This window comes from Abrus precatorius, unplaced genomic scaffold (assembly GCF_003935025.1).
Source record: "Abrus precatorius isolate BTA unplaced genomic scaffold, Abrus_2018 Scaffold2, whole genome shotgun sequence".
In the NCBI taxonomy this organism is placed as follows: domain Eukaryota; kingdom Viridiplantae; phylum Streptophyta; class Magnoliopsida; order Fabales; family Fabaceae; genus Abrus; species Abrus precatorius.
In genome coordinates, this window is record NW_020874362.1 from 34,631,176 (window position 1) to 34,650,568 (window position 19,393).

Below are 19,393 nucleotides of genomic sequence, written 5' to 3' on the forward strand. Positions count from 1 at the left end.
TAAGGCTCATGAGCGATTACCAGTAGTTATAGAAAAAGTTACAACCAACAATACGATCAAAGTCAGTCATGGATAATAGGTATCAACGGTTGAAGACAGTTACTGAGAAGTGCCAGCAAAAAAAGGAGAATGATGGTGGTCTATCTGTTTATAAATACCAAGTTTGACATCATCAAGGACGACGTTTTGCACCCAGACACTGCACCTAGAAATCTCTACACCCTAAAATTTTGCACCAAGCCAAACATCAACTATTAGGAGACTCACGATGGTTGTTGTTTATTGCTGAGAGTCGTACGTTTACTTTTTCTACAATTTGTTTCTAGTTTAGTTCATTTTATGCTTTTGTTTTCTACAATTACGTCTTTGTTTAGTACACTTCTATAAACCTTTATGTTCAATTGATACTGTTTCTATTCTATTATGTTCTACTATTTTTGCTTGAATTTATGCTTTACGATGTTTATTCAATCATTTTAATTACAATACACTTAAAAGAACTTAAGAAGATCTAAAACCAAATTGCTTTTGAATTTATTTATTTATAATTATAATTTTTCACCGCAAACATATTGCAAATTTAAATCATCTCTCTCTTTTATCTTTTCACTTTTCAGCTCCTTTTTATCTTCTGTTCACTTCCATCTCAATTTTTTCCACCAACAAAGCACCTTTTTTCATTGCTCCACCAATTTTCGATTTATCTTCCTTTTTTCTTTATTTTCAACGAGTGAAATTTGAATGTAGAAAAGTATAAGGCCATATTAAGTGAGAATGAACTTTGAAAAAAATAAACTTCTATAATTGACTTGTATAAATTAGTATATATTATTTAAACTATTAGAATTAAATATAAACCGTACGTAACTTCTTTAATTAATCACATAATCACTAACTAACTTTAGTTATATACTTTTATTTTTGAAGTTCTTATAATAACTTCAAATAAAAATTATGCTCGTTAGATATATTTTCAAATATAAGAAATGGTTTAAGTAATAACACTTTATTGTTGTAAGAATAAGAACAATAAATATAAAAAGTTTTTAAAACTTTGTTTATGAAAACTTGTTAATTCTAGAAATTAAATTTCAAGAAAAAAAATATTTTAACAATGAATATGAATATAAATAAGAAAATTTATTATGTAAATCGTCATCCTTCACCTAAATCTAAAAAGATTAATGAAATAATTTATTACTAACATGTACATGATTACAATAACTTTAATGATTGATATATACGGACAAAAGAAGATATTTGCTAGTTTTTATAAAGAGATTGATTCAATTGCATAGGAATCATTAGTAATTATTATATTAACTTAAAAAAATTAACCCTAATATTAATAGGGTATTTGTGAAAAGACTAAAACAAATTAAGAAAGATTGCAAGTGGAAAGAAGGGAGTGCAAGAAGCAACCCCCGTGAAGAAATGCTGAGTCCTCTGTACACGTGCCTAACATGGCAAATAAGAAAAGGCTATCACGAATTTCCTTTACAGAGAACTATATAACAGGCTAGTGCTTTGCACGGTTGAGCCCAAAATGCTTTAATTTAAAACATTAGAAATTTGCACAAAAATGACATCAAAGCCACAGTAGTTGAGCAAGAAAAAATGGCACAGGGAGTTGACGCATGGCCTTCTAAAAAAGATTTATAAAAGTATAGATAAGGTGGAAGCTACTATAAACTTTACACGTAAAGAAAGACGTTTCGTTTTTCTCGTTAAAAATTTTCTTGCGTAGTGTACCGTAGCATTTTAAAGAGGAAGAATAAGAGTGTGGATAGTGTTAGATATATATTCATTCATAAGCCTCCGCTGCACAGCTTCAAAGAACTCTTGCATGAGCATAACTATGGTACAACATAAGGATGCCACCAACAATGCTCCATGTTCCTCTTGGAAAATTATTTACTATACTAATAAAACTGCAAAGCAGGAACCACCTACAGGCTCACCTTCGAGTTTAAAAACCAATTGGTTGCAAAAGGAATCCCTTAAAAGCAGACTGAATTAATTTAGTTGCTTATTAAGTTAATCTGCATGAAGATGATGCTTCCTCCTTTGACAGCGGTTGACATACCATCTGGTGCTTCTGTAGAACCATGCCAATTATAACCTTAAGATTTGTGAGCATAATGTAGGTCATTGCTGTGCTTCTTATACTGTGCATTATATCCAGAAGATTTTAAAATTGAAGTTGATGGTCTTATTTATCGATGGATAGGAGAGGGATTTCTTGATAAAGATAAGACAAAGAAGAGTATATATGGCATGCATGTGCAAGGAAAATCTATTGTTGAAAAACTAAAGCTTTCATGTCTGTTGGAGGGCGTTGTTGAAGATGATTTTCATGAATTACCTTCGATTAAGATGCATGATGTGATCAGAGATATGGCATTATGGTTATTCCGTGATCAAGATGTAAATAAAGACAAAGTCATTGTTGAGGGAGAAACATTAGCAACAGAATCAGAAATGAATTTTGAAAGATTAAATGCTGTAGAGAGGATTTCAATTATAAATGCTGGAGAAAGTTGGCGAGTGCCATTGTGTCCAAATCTCATCACTTTATGTATAAGGAAAAACATTAATCCGTATTCAACTCTCCAATTTATGTCAAAATTGAAAGTCTTGGATCTGTCAAGAATCGGAATTGAGCATCTTCCCTCGGAAATTGGCAAGTTAATCAACTTGGAATTCCTTAATCTGTCAATGACAAGTATACAAAAAAGGTTTCCAACTGATCTGAAGAATTTGGAAAATTTAAGGGTCTTGCTCATGGAAAAGGTTGGATTTGATCTTCAAATAATTCCTTTGGAAGTGATAGAAAGTTTGCTGCGATTGAGAGTGTTTAGAATTGTAAATATATGGAAACTTGAAAATTTCAAGGGAGAGAAAACATTCTTAGAGAAGTTGGAGTCCGGACCGAAGTTGGAGGAACTGTGGATTGAGTTATCAACCTTAGCTGGCATGCATAAACTACTTCACTCCAGCAAATTGCGGGATTGCTCAACATGTTGTTATCTTAATGGAAGCAAGGACCAACTTGAAATGGCGTCGATATTAGAATCTTTGTCGACAATGAACAATCAAACTGTGATTCAATTGAAGAAGTGGTGACGGAAGATAGTGGGACAGCTTGGCCTTTAGAGAGCATTTACAAGAGAGCATTGGCTTTTCCTTCCCTAAAATTCATCTCAGTAGATTATTGCCCAAAGCTGAGGAAGCTTCCTTTGAATTCCAACTCTGCCAAGGACACATTGATTGCAATCGATGGACGAGTTCACTGGTGGAACAATTTAGAGTGGGAAGACAGAGCCCTCAAAGACCAATTCCATTCAAAATGTCGTTTCTGAATATTGATTTCTTTGTTACTAAAAATGTGTGTGTAACGTGGCAACATGTGCATCCTGTGCTTTCTTTGAATTCCAACTCTGCCAAGGACACTTTGATTGCAATCCAAGGAAACCAGCACTGGTGGAACCCCAGGTTCCAAACTGGTGAAACCAGCACTGGTAAGACCCAACCTTAAAGACCAGTTCCAATCAAATTTTAAATCAGATCTCGACCTGGGGTTTCTTCGTTAGCAATTTCGCTGGCTAGGAGGGTTGGAGCCATATGACTGTGACCTCATTAATTTGTTTCCACATTTATCTTAATATTCTTCATCGTAAGAGTTGCATATGTATCGATCCATTAGCTTGTTTTATTATCATTAATACTTGAATGTTTAGTTTTGGACATTTCAGTTCTGAATCATAAGAACTCAAATATTTCAATATGTAATCCTGTCTCACCTTTATGACTAAGGATTTTCACTTATTTCCCTTTGTGTGTACTAAACTTACCCACATGATCATAATGATTTTGTTTAACATACTGATGAGTAATTTTTGTTGCCCTAGAAGACGATAGTTTTGTGGAGTTAGTTTCAGGCTTCATTCTTCCTCCTACATGTGTTGTATGGGAGACTCTGTTCATTATCTATTTGTTGATAAAAAATAAAAAAGTATATAATAGTAAACTCAAGGACTGAAGAGTGAACTCTTGTCTTCGCACCTTCCCAGTGAATTGAGATTTGATCATGTTTTCCAGGGATGCATTGAGCCTTGACCAAGAATGGTCGTTGGTGTATAGAACCTTAAACTTCTAGTTATCAATTTAAAAAATGGTTGGTATATGTTCGTTTGCCAAGCCAATAAGGTAGTTTTTCACACGTACCTTGCGCGCCCCAAGAGAAAAAAGTATATGCCTTTTGTATAAGATGCTTGGTAATGTTAACCAAATTTAAATTAGCTTGTGCAGAAAAAAAAAAAGAAAAAACATCAAACCAGATTCTCACTCTTCTATAGCAATTGTACTAGACAACTGTTGCTTCCCCAAGTACGTACAAAATATGTATTACAACAATCGAAATCAATTATCAAAAAGTAAAACCATTATTCTGAAACTTTTCAGTTAGCATCATAAGTTAGTACCTAGCTTATTATCTATGACTAAATGAAATCAACAAGTAAAATTACAAAGGAAGAAAAACACGGGAGGAGTTCTATTTATTTTTTATATTAATTTTTTTCTTCTATAATATCTAGAAACTTATACAAACTGGACCTTCCAATAAAGCAGAACAGCTGGTGAAGTTAGAAAGAAGGGTGATTCAGAAAGACAAATTTATATTTGTTCATATGCAGCAAATGAACATACTCCCCGTCTGAAAAAAAAATAGGGTTGTACTTTTCTTCTTTAACCTATGTTCATACTGGTTAGCATCAATTAACAAAAAATATTAAAAAATTTCTGTATTCTTCTCAATAAAAATAAAATAAAATAAAGGTGTGTAAGAATAAGAGAATATGACCAATCCATATGCAGCCTACGTGCGTTGTTATACTGAATTGTCTTATGCAAGATGAGACATCAAGTTTGTGATACCTGCAAATTCAGCCATCTATATGTTTTGTCAAATTAAGAAGTTGTGTAAGAATAAACATTTAGCCAATCGATTAATTTGTAGCCTAATTACATTCTCCAGGGGCATATTGGGTTGAGATTTGTATAAAATGAGAAATCAATTCTCTAATATCCTTCTAATTCAATTCTATATATCTGTGTAGTCACATTGAGAATTTGAGATATCTTAAAACAAGCATTTTTATCAATCTAATTAAAAAATAAGTCAAATACTTCTTGAGGTACAATTAAGCAAATTGGTGACCAGCACGCATTGCCAAAAAAGTGTTAGAAAAAAGGAAACTTCTGGGCAGAAAATGTCGTTGGAAGTTCTCGCCAATATCGTAGTTTCACACCTGAAGACAAATCATGGGATTGTTACTTATCAGCATTATGACCTTTATTTGCAAGGGCTACAAGTTTTACTACTTAGTTTCCCTTCTTTTATTTCATTTCCAACGCACTATGATCGTTTTATCAGTCTAATATTGACCCTTCAAGATTGATAGAACTAGAGTCTCAAAATACCTCTTACACAACATACATTAACCAACCACACTGTTAGGTTGCAATTGCATGTCAGACAAGAAAAAATAAATAACCACTATAACATTTTTGTTCACAATCTCTATGGCTAGTGAAAATGATCCAGTTTCCAGACACAACACAAGTCACCCGCTTCGATGCATTCACAATAGACGATCAACTGTCGCCGAATTACATGCATATTTGCTGTATGGCATGCAAAGTAAAAGTGAGCAAGTAAGTGGTCAGGAAATCATATCATTTACTGGTTTCATGTAATTTAAAATAATTAATATCCTAAAAAGTGTGATCAAAACTGAATAACCAAAATCCTGATTAACGTTTCAAAGCAGAATAAAAAATTCACATGCCAGGTCATTTTATAAAGTGAAAATAAAAAAATAAAAAATAAGAATTATTAAATTTAAAATTAGTTAAAAACATATTGAACACTATAATCAAATTTAACCTTGTTTATTAGAATTAAAAATATATGACTTAAATATATATTTAGTCTCTACATTTTTATAAGCTTTTTGTTTTAGTACTTTTACAAAATTTGTTTTGGTCTATGCATTTTTGTTAAATTTTTATTTTGGTATCTCACTAACGCTAATTAAGAGGATGGCACGAGCCAATTTAAAGTAAATCAGAACTTTAGTTTTAAACTTTTTAATCCTTTTTTCAATTTCGTCTACAATTTAATAAATATTTTATTTTAGTCCTTGAATTGATAAAAAAAAAAAATCCTATCATATTGATCTTTGTCATTAATAAACATTAATAACACTCAACAAAAATGTTCATCTGATGTATTAAATATCAACTTAATTAGCAATTAGACTAATATTGAAAGTTAGACAATGAACATTGAATGGAGATTTAGAGCAGATAAGGGAGAAAATAATAACTTAAAACGTTTTTGTGTAAGGTAAAACTTAATGTAAATTTTAATATTTATCCTCTTAAAGAGTTGCAGGATTCTCTTTGAAAGAGTGATATGTCACTTAATATGTTTAAATAAAAAATCCCGTAAGGTTTAGAGACTAACTTGAAATATATTTAAATAAGTTGGAGACTAAATAAACTTTTTATTAAGTTAAGAATGAAATTAAAAAGATATTATAATGTAAGGACTAAAGAGATTATTTACTCATCAATTTTTTTTGGTGAAATCACGTTAATAAAGGAGATTAAACCAAAAAATTACAAGAAAATAACTAAAAGAAAAAAAATACAAAAATTTAGAAACTAAATATATTTAAGCCAAAATATATATTTTTTTTCAACACACATATTCTTGTCATCTTGTACAATTTTCACAAACACCATATAGTTAATCAGCGGCGGGGCTAGACGATATTTATTGAGGTAGCCACATAAATACTTTCTATTATCATTTTTATCATCATTTTATATGAAAGGTAACATTGCATATAATTTTATATGTAAGATGCCGATTAAAATTACATAAATCTAGCTTCTAATTTTTGTTGATACCTACAAGTTCTAAATCCTAAATGACTTCTAAAAATTTATAAAACTTTTATTTAATTCATCGTAAATATCCTTGCGACAGTTTTCAAAGAATCTACGTGCGCTATTTTGATATGAGATGACGATAAAGTACGAACTAAAGTGTGTAACAAGTATGAGGGAAGTCAACACTTTTTACGCTCACATGTCAAGTCAACATTTGAATGAAACATAGTTTGACCTAAAAATATGAAATTTAAATTTGATTCCTTTCATTCATTTGAAATGTGTGCCAAGGTTTGAAAAAAATTAAGTTTGGCCCTAAACAACAAGGGACTTCACATAAAACGCATTTACAACACTATCAGTTTATACTGTAGATCAAGAGGCTTGTTTATACAGATTGGGTGTGTCATCTATACCAATATTCTGGTGTAAAGGAAACTAATACAAATTATTCTGATTCCTTTATGTCCCCGCTGTACAGTATAAATAACTTGTGGAACTGCAGAAGGTTCAACTTATATCTACATGTGTGCAATTGCAGCAAGAGGCATTGGATGATGAAATAGAATGAATTGCGGAAAATAATTAAACCAGGAGCTTTTCCTTTCTTTATTTTGTTTTCCCTTTTTTGGGCATAAAAATCAAGACTTTCTATATAGGGGTAAAAAAAGTAGCTAAACCTTGATCCACTGTTATTTGAAGTTTATCATAGGCCATCAAAGCCTTATGCTCACACTGGTACGATCCTTTCCCCCTCGCCAGAACCTCACCATCTGCATCTATGATCCCTTCCTTCTCTTGGGCCCCCGAGCGTGGGCCAGGTTCCAACACGAAAGCTTTCACCTATAATTTGTTGCAAGATACAGAAGTAGCAAATTTTGTTATCCAAATAGATCAAAGCAGGAAAAAATTTCTGGCATAAGTATTACGCTGAAACATCGCAACCACACCTTTAGGTACATGACATACGGCGATTTTACATGACCTCCATTATTCAACTCTGACATCATTGACAGCAATGGTAATTTTGGACAATCCTTCATAATGATCAAGTCAAGATAACCATCTGAGAACTGCATTTCATAAATTAAATAAAAAAAGAATTGTCAAGTCTAGCTCATGGCTATAAATACATATCATCAGTTGTAAATGAAGATGCCCCTCTTCAATATGAAGAGACAATTTTAGTGTCTCTGTCGATGCATTCTCTACAGTAATATTTTGAAAAGTAATAATCATTAAAATCAACCATATTATTCTGTAAACAGTCATTCCTCATTAATTTTCGCTTATGCGAAAAGTGTAATATACACTAAATGCACAGCGCAGTTTGCACTAAAAAAAGAGAGAACCCCTTTCCGCCTTCACGGGACCAGTTTGGATCCATTCTAATAATATCGCCAACACTGCCACGTCAGCAACAGGAAACAGTTCTCATTACAACATTATGAGAGAGAAATGATACACATAGATTCTTACACATAAAACCAACCTTTGCATCTGGTGCTGCCTTGGTGTTTTCAGCACCCCAAGGAACATTATGAAGCCAGACAGAAATAAATGGTCCATTTACAACTCTCCAACTCAGATTCTCCAAGTCAATTTCAGGTCCCTGATAACTTCGACTTTGTGACTTCACAGGTTCCACATCAATTCGTTCCCTTTCGCTGCCTTTGCTACGAGAACTGCCAGGGTAACTAGTAGGCTCCCCGAAAGCTTCAAACCCAGGTGCAGGCACAAAACAAAGACATCCATTGTATTGCCTCAAATGGAATATTCGAGTGAGGGCCTACAACAACAGGTAATTTAAAGAAAATAACAAATAACTTCAATCCTTGTAAGTCGAAGTAATCACCGTACAAGTATAACACAGACATATCATTAAGCTAGATTGGCACTGAAGTGGGTTGCTACTACCTATATATGAATCTATAATGCAAGAAATCAAAATAACATTTTATATCCAGTATTCTGGCTTAAAGCATCCTACATAAACACGAAAAAATTTATATTGCAAACTGTGCAGATAGCTTATAATACGACAATTGATCTTTCATTTGTGTTCTCGCCTTCAACCAAAGTACTAGAAATAACTACAACAATAATTCATATAAAAAAGATACGTATTGATGAAAGAAATGCATCATAAATAAAAATGGCACGGTGATTATAGCGGGGTTTACTGACATAAAAATCTATACGAGCACTTCCCATCCACCGATACTTTTCAGACTCAATGTCAATATCAGCCACCAGACCTGAAATAGAATTAAAATTTTCAAAGATATAAACATGTTGACGCGTATATCATCACGGCCAGAACCAGATAATGGCACAAAGCTGTTTTTGCACATCCACATCATTGCCAAAATTCAATATATGGTGAGAATAATTCATAATTACCCCATGCAAGCATCAATACACTGAAAAATCTGGTTTCCCCTTGTGTGATGGTGGCCACATCAAGTGGTCGTTTATGGCCTGACAGCATTTAATACAAAGGTTACTTTACATTTGCATGAAATAAATTAAATATATTTGGTCACGATGTGACAAGTTTGAATGGCAATGAATCGAAACCTCGTATAATGGCAAGAACAGCATTAGCTACAGCACAAGGATCACCAACTGAATCGAGGAGAGATTTTGCCATGCCATTTCCCGTTCCTTCATACAGAATCATTCATTTTATATGGATATCATGGAAGAGATAATTAGAAGATTACCATAACTAAATTTGTATGTACACTCATTATCTACACAATAAAAAAAGGGCAAATTATATTTCCTGAGGCTTACCAAAATTTTACGGGATACTCTTCCTTATTTTAACCTTACACAAACCGCCCTTAATTCATATAATAATAACGCAGCATTGCATATCTTCTCGATTACACAAACCGCCCAAGACTTTTTATGTAGTTATATGAATTAGGAGAGGTTAATTAAAGCAATGTCAAAAAAGAAGGGATATCGGGTGAAATTCTTATAAATTCAAGGAGGGTGAATGTAATTTGTCCGATAAAAAAAATAAAAAGGAATAAAACCTGCAGGAACTACTCCAAGGGGCACTTTTATTGCAGTGTCCCAGTCCTCCCTCTGAAGCAGTCCATTTACAACCTACTAAAAATGTGTGACGCTAGTAAGATAAGGAAAGAGAAAAGAGAAAACGATGCTTACAAAAGTAACCACAAAATCATCATTAGTAGACAGGGATTCCCACGCTCATAATGGTATTTAATACGAACTGTAACCAACAACAATAATGACAACGAACAAGCTAACCTCAACCAAAATCCCATCTCCACTAACACAAACAATCCCATCATACTTGGAAAGATCAAGTGACTGAACAACTTGCTTTGCATGGAGCTGACGCTTGGTTTCTGAGGAATATAATAATTATTGTTCATTAATTAATAATAATACAATTTTTCCAGGCACATGATAAGAAGTAAATAAATAACAAATTTTGATTGAACATTATAGTAACATTTAGGGGGCATTTGGATACACATTTTACTTGAGCACTTATTCAATAAGACAATTTTAAATGATGACTTAAAGGATATACAAATTGTTTTGATAAGGTATGCAATAAGCTTATTGAAATCAATTACAAAGAACTCGTGAGAATAAGTCCTCAATGTCAATACATTGAATTCTGTGATATCACATAATATTCAATAAAAATTTATTAGAAAAACCAAAGATGATAATAATAATAATAATAATAATAATAATAATAATAATAATAATAATAACAATAATAAATATAAAAAACCAGAACCTTGGATTGTAAGTTGCACTTGTGCATCGTCAAAAAGAGCTTTTACTTGATGACGAAAAATTTTGGTAGCAGCTTTCTTCCCCCCAAATGGATTAACAAAAACAAAAAGCCTCTTAGGGCGTCCTGTTCCATTAAAAATCAGAACGTGTCACGCATAACAACAAAATTAACAACACAAGCTACAAAAATGGATTCAAATTAGTTACTAGTTACCAAGGGAATCGATGAATTCGCTAAGCTTCTGGCACCAGAGCCTGTGCGATTCCTCGGAAGAGGGCCGAAACACGACATCGTTTCGGACCAGTTTTCCTCTGCTCCCACCACCATAGCATCCATCTTCAGTCTCCACGATGGTTTTGAGAATGATGTTGGGACCGTCCCTGGCGAAACCGAGAACCTCCTTTTCCACGGTCAAACTCCGTTGACCTCCCTCCGGCCACCACAGCCTCCCGTCGGCGAGAAGAGATAGCTGTTTCACGGTCCCGTTGACGGTCACCCGGTCGGAGATTATGGCGGCGCGTGGATCATCGGGTCGGTCCATTTTTCGCGAGAACCGGTCAACCGGTTTGCTTCTAAACCGCTAGACAAAAAAAAACCGGTTTGGGGGCACAAACAAAGACTAACAATGCTAATGACTTGAGTTAGGAGTAAACAAAGTTTGCTTGCTTTTGAACGAACGCCAACACGATTAGTTTATTAATTTCTTTTTCTTGACCACACACGACTCAATGATAAAATTTTAAAATATAAATTCTGTTAATTTTAATTTCTAATAAATAGTCTTTGTGACGTTAATATTCTGTTTGGTTTGAGAAGCAAATAAATAAATAATAATAATAAATAAACAGATTATTGAGTTATTTGGTATGAGAATAAAATAAAATTATATATATATATATATATATATATATATATAATACACATGTCTCTGATAAAAAAAATTAAGAAAATATAACAAACAAGGAGAGATATACTTACACATGAAAAAGAAAATAGTCTCCTCTCATGCTTTTTTTTCCTCCACGCTTGTAGAGAAAAAGAATATGTGTGGGTCCAATTTTTCTTATTTATTAACTTTTATCCCCAAACACACTTCTCTTCTATCTCCTCTTTTTTTTTTCCCCACAATTTCTTTCTCTCTTAAACTATGATACTAATAAACTCATTTTTTCATATATTTTATACACTTTCCGAGAATAATTATTTCAAGCATTAAGTATGTCTCAAAAGCAATGTTTGGATTTATATATTTTAAAAATATAATTATTATAATTTTTTTTTATAATTTGGTAATCATTCCTTAAAATCTATTCCTAAACAAGTATTGACGTCAAATTTTATAACTGAATAAACTTAATTTTTTATATGTTACAATTAATTTCTTACCATTTATATATTTATTTTTTAAATTAGAATGTATTATTTTAAAATAATATAATTATTAAATTTAAATATAATTTTTATCTTTCTATTTTAGTAAATTTTTATTTTAATCCTTTAAACTAATTTTTATTTTAATTTATATTTTACGATTTTTTTATACTTATTTTTCTTATGATGTGATCTAAAAAATATAACTTTTTAGTAAAATTACATTAACCATAAAGACAAAAAAATTGTAAAAATATAGGAAAATAATATTTAAAAAATTAAAATGTTGTTAAAATATAAAATTTTAAAAACATTTAAATTTTTTAGTATACTTTTTCATGAAAAAAATGTGTCATTCTTACTATTACATAATTAAATCATAAATAGTTCTTCACCTTATTTCAAGAATAAATAGCACAGTCATATTTTCAATGGCTGTGTTTGTTTTAAAAAATTGAGACACTTAAGAACTTCGTTTGTAAAAATAGTTTTTTTCTAAGTAAAAATATAATAAAATTTATTTATTAACATTTAAAACAGAAACAGAAACAAACAAGATTGTTCTTTTAATTTTTATAAAATATTTTAAAATTTGTATCTTATATATATATATATTAGTGTTCCAGGAACAAAGTTATAAGAGGGTTTTGGTATGAGATGAACTGGGTAGGATGTGGTGTCCTACAACACGGAATATAGGTTGTGGTTGATTGCGGCTAAGTGTGATGGAAGAGGAAGCGGTGCAGCGCAGAGGTGGCCACCTTAAGAAGAGGGCTTTAAAGAACAAAGCTTTGGGCATCTCTTTCAACGAGAAAGACCTGAGAGACTATGTCACTGGCTTTCACAAGCGCAAGAAGAAGAGGAGGAAGGAAGCACACAAGCTGCAACAAGAGGCATTACGCCGCAAACGCACCGAAGACCGCAAAAAGGTACTCTTTTATTCATTCACTGTCCACTTTTATCTTAGGAATCAATTTATTCGCCCCTAAAATTAGGGTGTGATGAAATTACTGTTTGTTTGTTATTTTATATTCTTTGTTTTGTTTTATTGGAACCTTTTGCAGAGGAAGTTGGAAAGAGAATTCGTTATTTGTGGAGGCTTACCTCCCAATGATGATGATGATGAAATCGATGAGAACCCAGAAGAAGTTACTGAACAAGTTGAATCTATTGCTGGTTGGTACTTTTTTTTATCAAATCTCGTGTGAATTGGAATATTTCTCTCTAGTTTTAGTATTTGTTTATTTATTTATTGATTCAATCATGAATTTGTTCATACTTTCTTGGCGATAAACTGATGATGCATGAGAATGTTTTTCACTTCCTTTTCACACTTCAATTGCATTCATTCGTGTCATCTGCTTAAGCCTGTTGTTTTACTGGGACTTTAGTAACTTGAATGTTGTAACTAAAACCTGTCTGAAGCTTCTTTACTTGTGATGTGGGTCTTCGTGTATGGTTGAATCCATGGTAAAATGCACAAAATTAGGTTCATTTAATTGTAACATGATTCTGCAGAAAATTTTGATATGTGGTTCCTTTCAACCAATATTCTGCAGAAAAGTTTTCAAACATAGATCACATCACTTTACACAATTACACTCACTTTTTTAAGCAAATTCAATCCACAAAATCTAGTTTATTCAAATTCAAGATTGTAGATTTACTTCCTGCTTTTGATTTGTGATTCATTCGTTGATTGGATTTACCTTATGTTGTTGACAGGAACAAAGACATACGAAAGTGCTGATGTGAGAGTGACTGTTGTAACGAGTGAGATCAACCCTGAAGAAGAAAATTATCCTAGTGAAAGGAAGGAGGCAGCAGTGTCCCCCCATTCTGTTGTGGCTGCTGATAAAAGGCATGGGGCACCTATAAATAACAGGAAGTCTTTTAAGAAGGTTGCAAAACAAAGGTCACGATCAAAGACCAGAAGTAAGGGTGATAAAAAGAAAGGAAAGAAGCGGGGCAAGAAGTAATAGTAGCTGAGTATCTTGTGTCCTCATCACATTCCCAAGTCTACAATAAATTGTATTTTGTGAAGGTGATCATTGAGTTCAGTAACTTGGCTGCCAGAACTCATGTTTGCGAATTCAGAGTTTTGCTTGTCTCTTAGTTATATTTATCTCTATATACACACAGAGAATCCAGTTGATTATCTGCTTTCTAATGTCCATCACAGGATTTTCTTCTGCAGACTCTTTGCTGTATTCCCATTTTTAGCTGATTCATTTTGGGATATTTTAGAATTAAGGAAGAACACCTAATTTTTGTTCTTGTTAATAGGTAATTTTATTGTTTATTGTACATTTAATAGATGCTCATGTATAACTTTTTCTAAAAAAAAATGGGAGATCTGACATGTCAGTTTCTGATCAAAAGAGAAGGCTTTCAGTTTTTATTTTATTATTATTTTAAGCGTTATGGTTCATCTATATATGCAGTCTTTCATTGAGTCAAGACCTTAATCCTGTGTCAAAGCTTTGTTTAACTTAACTCGATACTTCAAGAAAATTCCTTGCTATAATTTTTATGTAAGTAGTGAATGTATTCAGTTAATAAAAAGTTATAGTTTTGGGACCGGACCTGTTTTTCATTAGCTTTTTTAAACCTCAACCAAGAATGTTCAATGCTGTATGCAAAACTTGAGAAAAGTTCAAATGCAAAAATTATAACAAGAATTCAATTAAAAGCTTCTAAACTATTGACTTAATTGAAAACTTCATGAAATTATAAGGATGTAATTTAGCTAAAATTCAAAAATATAGTTAGGATTTGGTTCATTCAAAATGAGTACATGATATGCTAGATAATTGTTTTTTTTATGTAACCTAAATATAGATAGATAATAGATACCCTAGTATCATACCCCAAACTAAATTCATCATCACCCCTAGTGTCTTAGAATGTCAGTTGAGGTCATTACTTTTCTCAACACCTTTCTTATTTTAAAAAGAGGGGGAAAAATGATGTATTTAATATAGCGTTTAGGGTTTATATACTAAAGAGCAGTGTAATAAGAAATTATCGGTAGTTGAATGTATTCTACATCCATTACATGTCCAGGCCCTTGACATTAGTAGGGCCCATGCTCTCAAGGCCCTGTCTAGCACAAGCCTTCCATGGGTTCAAATTCTGTCATATGTAAAACTACACTCCGTTGACCAATGACAAGATTAAAAACCAGTCCTAACTCTCTCTCCCTACCTCCTAACTCCCACCTCTCCTAACAAATCAGAAAAAAAAATTTTGCACAAGCCTGGCCAAATCTAGCTTTTTGACCTCAAAAAATTATAAAAAAATATTAAACTAGCATAATTTTTAAACAATTTATACAAATAGGTAAGATGAAAAGTGAAAATATTGCAAATCTCTTCTTAAAAAAAGGTATAGCACATTAGATTTAAACATTTTGCAGAAGTATATTAGATGCACCTACTTAACAAGCGTCACTAAACTAGGAGGCGCAGTCATTCTTGTTAAAAAAATGTCACTCTTATCACTATGTCACATGTCAATATGTGAATGGAATAGTTTGAATTTATATAGGCGATTTTTTATTTTTCTCCAACATTGTAAGAGACCAACGAAAGTTTATTGTTCAGAGCCAGAGTGAGATCCACAAAGGGACAAGAAGGAAATTTTATTTTTCTGATTTTTGGAAGCAAGCAGGGGACACTCATGGAAAGAGGGGACCCGGCACCAACAAAGAGAGACTTTCATCATTTGAAAGAAATTAACTTGTAATTTTTTTTTTAATTTATTATTTGACTGTATAGTTATTTTATATTTAAAAAATAAATATTTATCTGATTTATTCATTAATTTTTTATTAGTTGTAATAGTTTTATTTCACAAAATAAAATGGAAAATATTATGTTGTTTAATTTCTTTCAATTATAGTTTAGTTAGTAAAAATTAGAAATTTTGTAGTTAACTTAGTAAAAATTAGAAAATCTAAAGTTATGTTAATAAAAATTTAAAAATACATAGCATCAATTTTGAGATTTTAAAATAAGAATTTAAACCAATTTGAAATGCATATAAAATTTATTTAGTATAATAATATTTAAATAAATAAATAATGCTCTTTCTATATTTTATATTAGTTGTAAAATATGATTTAAAATAATTATTCAAATACTTATTTGAAATAATTAAAGTAAAATAAAAATATTGCTTTTGAAAAGGAAAAACACTTTAGAGTTTTGTTCAGTTAATATAATTTAAAAAATGTGTAGTAATATTTTTTAAATGATATAATTTTTTAAAATAAGTGAATAAATATATTAAATTTAGTAATATAATGAATTTATTAAAATAATAAATTAAAAAAATTAATATATTAAGTTATGTATAATGACTAAAATAATTTTTAATACTGTTGTTTGTAATTATATACTTTAGAGAATAAGATATTAAATATTATATTTTTAAATTATATTTAGTTAAATAAATACAAATTAATATTAATTTGTGTAAATTTAAATAAAATCTAGGCTAGCATAAGAATAGGACAATATTGACTTAAATTAGTGTTACTATATTTAATTTAGTAGTAATTGATTATATTTAAAAATTTATATTATTTTTAAATATCAAATTTAAGAATAAAAATATTTAAATAATTATTATAGTTCATATGATAATTAGTATTTTAATATTAATATGATATATTACTATGTTCAATTTATTATATAGAGAGACAAATGTGACATGTTACTATATACGCTGTAATACTAATTAACTGAGTATACATAATTATTTAATATAAGTTAAAATAATAAAATTAATTAAGATATACTTATGAATAAATAAATTTTAAATTTAAACTAATAAAATTTTGCAACATTCATTTAATTATGTCGACCATCATACTTACTAATAAATTACATATTTTTTCTTTAACAGTGGTGAGTCTTTACTCACCATGCATAACCAACAACACTTTATAGTTAAGATGTTTGACTTTAAATCAACTATTAATAGATCTTTTATTGAATATTATTTAATCACTATTTTAATATTTTTTTATTCAAATATCTCCCACTTCTTAAGAACAAATTATATGTAGTTTTACAACTTTTTTTTTTTCATTAGGATGATTCTAATTAATGTGCTAAACTGCTAATAATGTTGTCAATCATTTCAAAATGAACTTTTATCATTTCTTTAAGAATATAATAATAATATGTAAAAAATAAAAAATAATATAACTTATAAATTATTTACATACTTATATACATCTTATTTAACTTCGTTAAAAATCATATCGGGATCTTCTTATGTTTGCATGCGAATATGAGGGTCATGTTTCGTCTTTAAAAATCACTAAATAAAACTAGAATATTAATTTCAATTGATTAAATAATTGAATTGAAATTACCTTTAATAATATCCTCATTACTTCTACGATTAATTTTATCCTCATCAACTTCATTAATTATTTATTTATATATTGGTAAATTATAATTAAAATTATCATAATCTGACAAAGAAATGTTTTCAATAGAGTAAATTGAAAATATTATTACATTTTTTTTTAATATTTATCAATTATATAATTGTAAAATTAATAATTAAATATTTTATATTATTTACCTAATATATCACTTATATTACTTTAAATAATCATTATAGAATTGCTAACTAAATGAATATTAACATATAACTCAAACATTATTATTGATAATTGTTGCTCAAAACATTTATCATACACTAAACATCATTTTATGTATTTGAAATTTACTATTTTTTTTATGATATCAAAAACTTACCGATCACACTTAAAATGATTTCATTTTTTTATTTTGTTTTTAAACTATTTTTTCCAAGTTTATTATAACTAATATTATATTTTATTTGTTTAAACACTGAACCTTCACTTTCTTCATAATTTTTACTATTTAAATACACAATTACAATAATTTGACTTTTTTTAAATAATATTTAATTAAAATACATAAACAGTTAATATATTCAAATAAATTCATTTAACTAAATTAAAACATCTCAAAAACTTCTTACAGTAGTATTTCATTATGTTAACTAACAATAAGAAAAACAACATACAATTAAAATAATAACAATAAAAAATTAAATTAAAAAACAAAAACAATTGCTAATAATGAGCTAAAAAAAAATAGTAACAACAAAACAAAAGTTTAAACTTAAAATTGCATAAAAATGGCATGACAAATTAAGTGTAAAGTGAAAATAGGAAAAAAAAAGGTTTATTAATAATTTTTCAAACATTGTCATCAGATTAAAGAAACGCAAATTATCAATTGAAGACATGTGAGTCATTCTCTTGCGTGTTAAATAAGCCATCATTTAATAGCGTATGTCTACTAAGTATCATTAACTTCCATCTGATACATGGTTTAGTCTGAGTTACTTCTGTAATACTAACATCTGTCACTTTCATATGCAGTGACGCATATATGTTGGAAGTTACTTTTCTCCTATGACAGCTGTGATAATCTTCTTTAATAATACTTTTATAAAAAATAGTTTTATAATATTTTTACTGTTTATTTTACTTATTCTGATAAATTGTTTAAAAATTATACTTTTTGGTTTTTTTTTAATAATTTTTTTCCTACAAAAGGAAAAAAGCAGGCCAAATCGTACGACTCTTGAGCTATTGTACTTAATCAATAGAATATTCTTTGACGACGGAGGTCAATTTGATATTCAGCTCACTGTAACACGACCCATCATTAGGATAACTGCAGTAACTCTGTCTCTATACTTTTGGTATATAGACTTTTGTATAAGAAATATTAGCATCAGAATTTGGTGCACCGTGTATTTATGCAAAATTTTACTTAAATAAAAATATATTTACTTAAACAAAAATATAAAATAACATAGCTGGTACAGTTACTGAACATTGTACTGAATCTAAATCTGAAATATTATCATCTTGACATAGGTAAGCATTATCATTCTTATAAACTTTTATTTATTTATACTAATTTGAGCATTAAAGTGTCAATATACCCATCACATCTCATTATATGTGCGTTTAAAATATAGAAATTACTCTTAGCGGGTGTTTGATAAATCTTAATCTACCAACAAAATTACGCATATATTTACATATTTCAATCCCTCCACTCAATTAATAACGGACTGTTTTACCAAACGAAGGTATAGAATGTATGATAAAACAAACAATTTGTAATCACACATCACTTAAATGTTAGTTTAGTGTAAATTATCAATGTATTTTTTTTCTTTATTATTGTTTGTATTGCATTTTAG

General features: G+C 30.0%; 3 protein-coding genes across 4 annotated transcripts; 2 read left to right on the forward strand and 1 right to left on the reverse strand.

Annotated features, from left to right (window-relative positions):
• Window positions 1-2,277: 2,277 nt before the first annotated feature.
• On the forward strand, window positions 2,278-3,126 carry LOC113859908 (probable disease resistance protein At5g63020). Its single transcript, XM_027492569.1, has one exon. The coding sequence runs from the start codon at window positions 2,278-2,280 to the stop codon at window positions 3,124-3,126; it is 849 nt and encodes a 282-aa protein (XP_027348370.1).
• Window positions 3,127-7,210: 4,084 nt separating this feature from the next.
• LOC113858297 (sphingosine kinase 1-like) lies at window positions 7,211-11,422 on the reverse strand. 2 transcript variants are annotated; one of them, XM_027490866.1, is made up of 10 exons: window positions 10,967-11,422; window positions 10,754-10,876; window positions 10,249-10,349; window positions 10,011-10,083; window positions 9,544-9,630; window positions 9,367-9,444; window positions 9,151-9,221; window positions 8,456-8,752; window positions 7,914-8,036; window positions 7,211-7,806 (listed from the first exon to the last, which is right to left on the reverse strand). In XM_027490866.1, exons 1-10 carry the CDS (start codon window positions 11,292-11,294, stop codon window positions 7,615-7,617), a joined length of 1,473 nt encoding a protein of 490 aa, XP_027346667.1. In that variant the 5' UTR covers window positions 11,295-11,422; the 3' UTR covers window positions 7,211-7,614. The 2 variants fall into 2 exon arrangements, 1 of the variants encoding a protein (XP_027346667.1); XR_003503343.1 differs by having other exon boundaries at window positions 7,674-7,806; window positions 8,443-8,752; window positions 10,967-11,404.
• Window positions 11,423-12,759: 1,337 nt separating this feature from the next.
• LOC113859006 (nucleolar protein 12) lies at window positions 12,760-14,557 on the forward strand. Its single transcript, XM_027491822.1, has 3 exons — window positions 12,760-13,053; window positions 13,189-13,300; window positions 13,850-14,557. Exons 1-3 carry the CDS (start codon window positions 12,850-12,852, stop codon window positions 14,101-14,103), a joined length of 570 nt encoding a protein of 189 aa, XP_027347623.1. The 5' UTR covers window positions 12,760-12,849; the 3' UTR covers window positions 14,104-14,557.
• The last annotated feature ends 4,836 nt before the right edge of the window (window positions 14,558-19,393 follow it).

Excerpts from the sequence above, each read along its gene's own strand:
- LOC113859908 (XM_027492569.1), top strand. The coding sequence starts at position 2,278 with ATGCATGTGCAAGGAAAATCTATTGTTGAAAAACTAAAGCTTTCATGT.
- LOC113858297 (XM_027490866.1), bottom strand. The coding sequence starts at position 11,294 with ATGGACCGACCCGATGATCCACGCGCCGCCATAATCTCCGACCGGGTG. Across the intron at positions 10,877-10,966 it reads CGAATTCATCGATTCCCTTG|GACGCCCTAAGAGGCTTTTT; the intron begins GTAACTAGTAAC and ends TTAATGGAACAG. Across the intron at positions 7,807-7,913 it reads CGTATGTCATGTACCTAAAG|GTGAAAGCTTTCGTGTTGGA; the intron begins GTGTGGTTGCGA and ends AACAAATTATAG.
- LOC113859006 (XM_027491822.1), top strand. The coding sequence starts at position 12,850 with ATGGAAGAGGAAGCGGTGCAGCGCAGAGGTGGCCACCTTAAGAAGAGG. Across the intron at positions 13,054-13,188 it reads GCACCGAAGACCGCAAAAAG|AGGAAGTTGGAAAGAGAATT; the intron begins GTACTCTTTTAT and ends AACCTTTTGCAG. Across the intron at positions 13,301-13,849 it reads ACAAGTTGAATCTATTGCTG|GAACAAAGACATACGAAAGT; the intron begins GTTGGTACTTTT and ends TGTTGTTGACAG.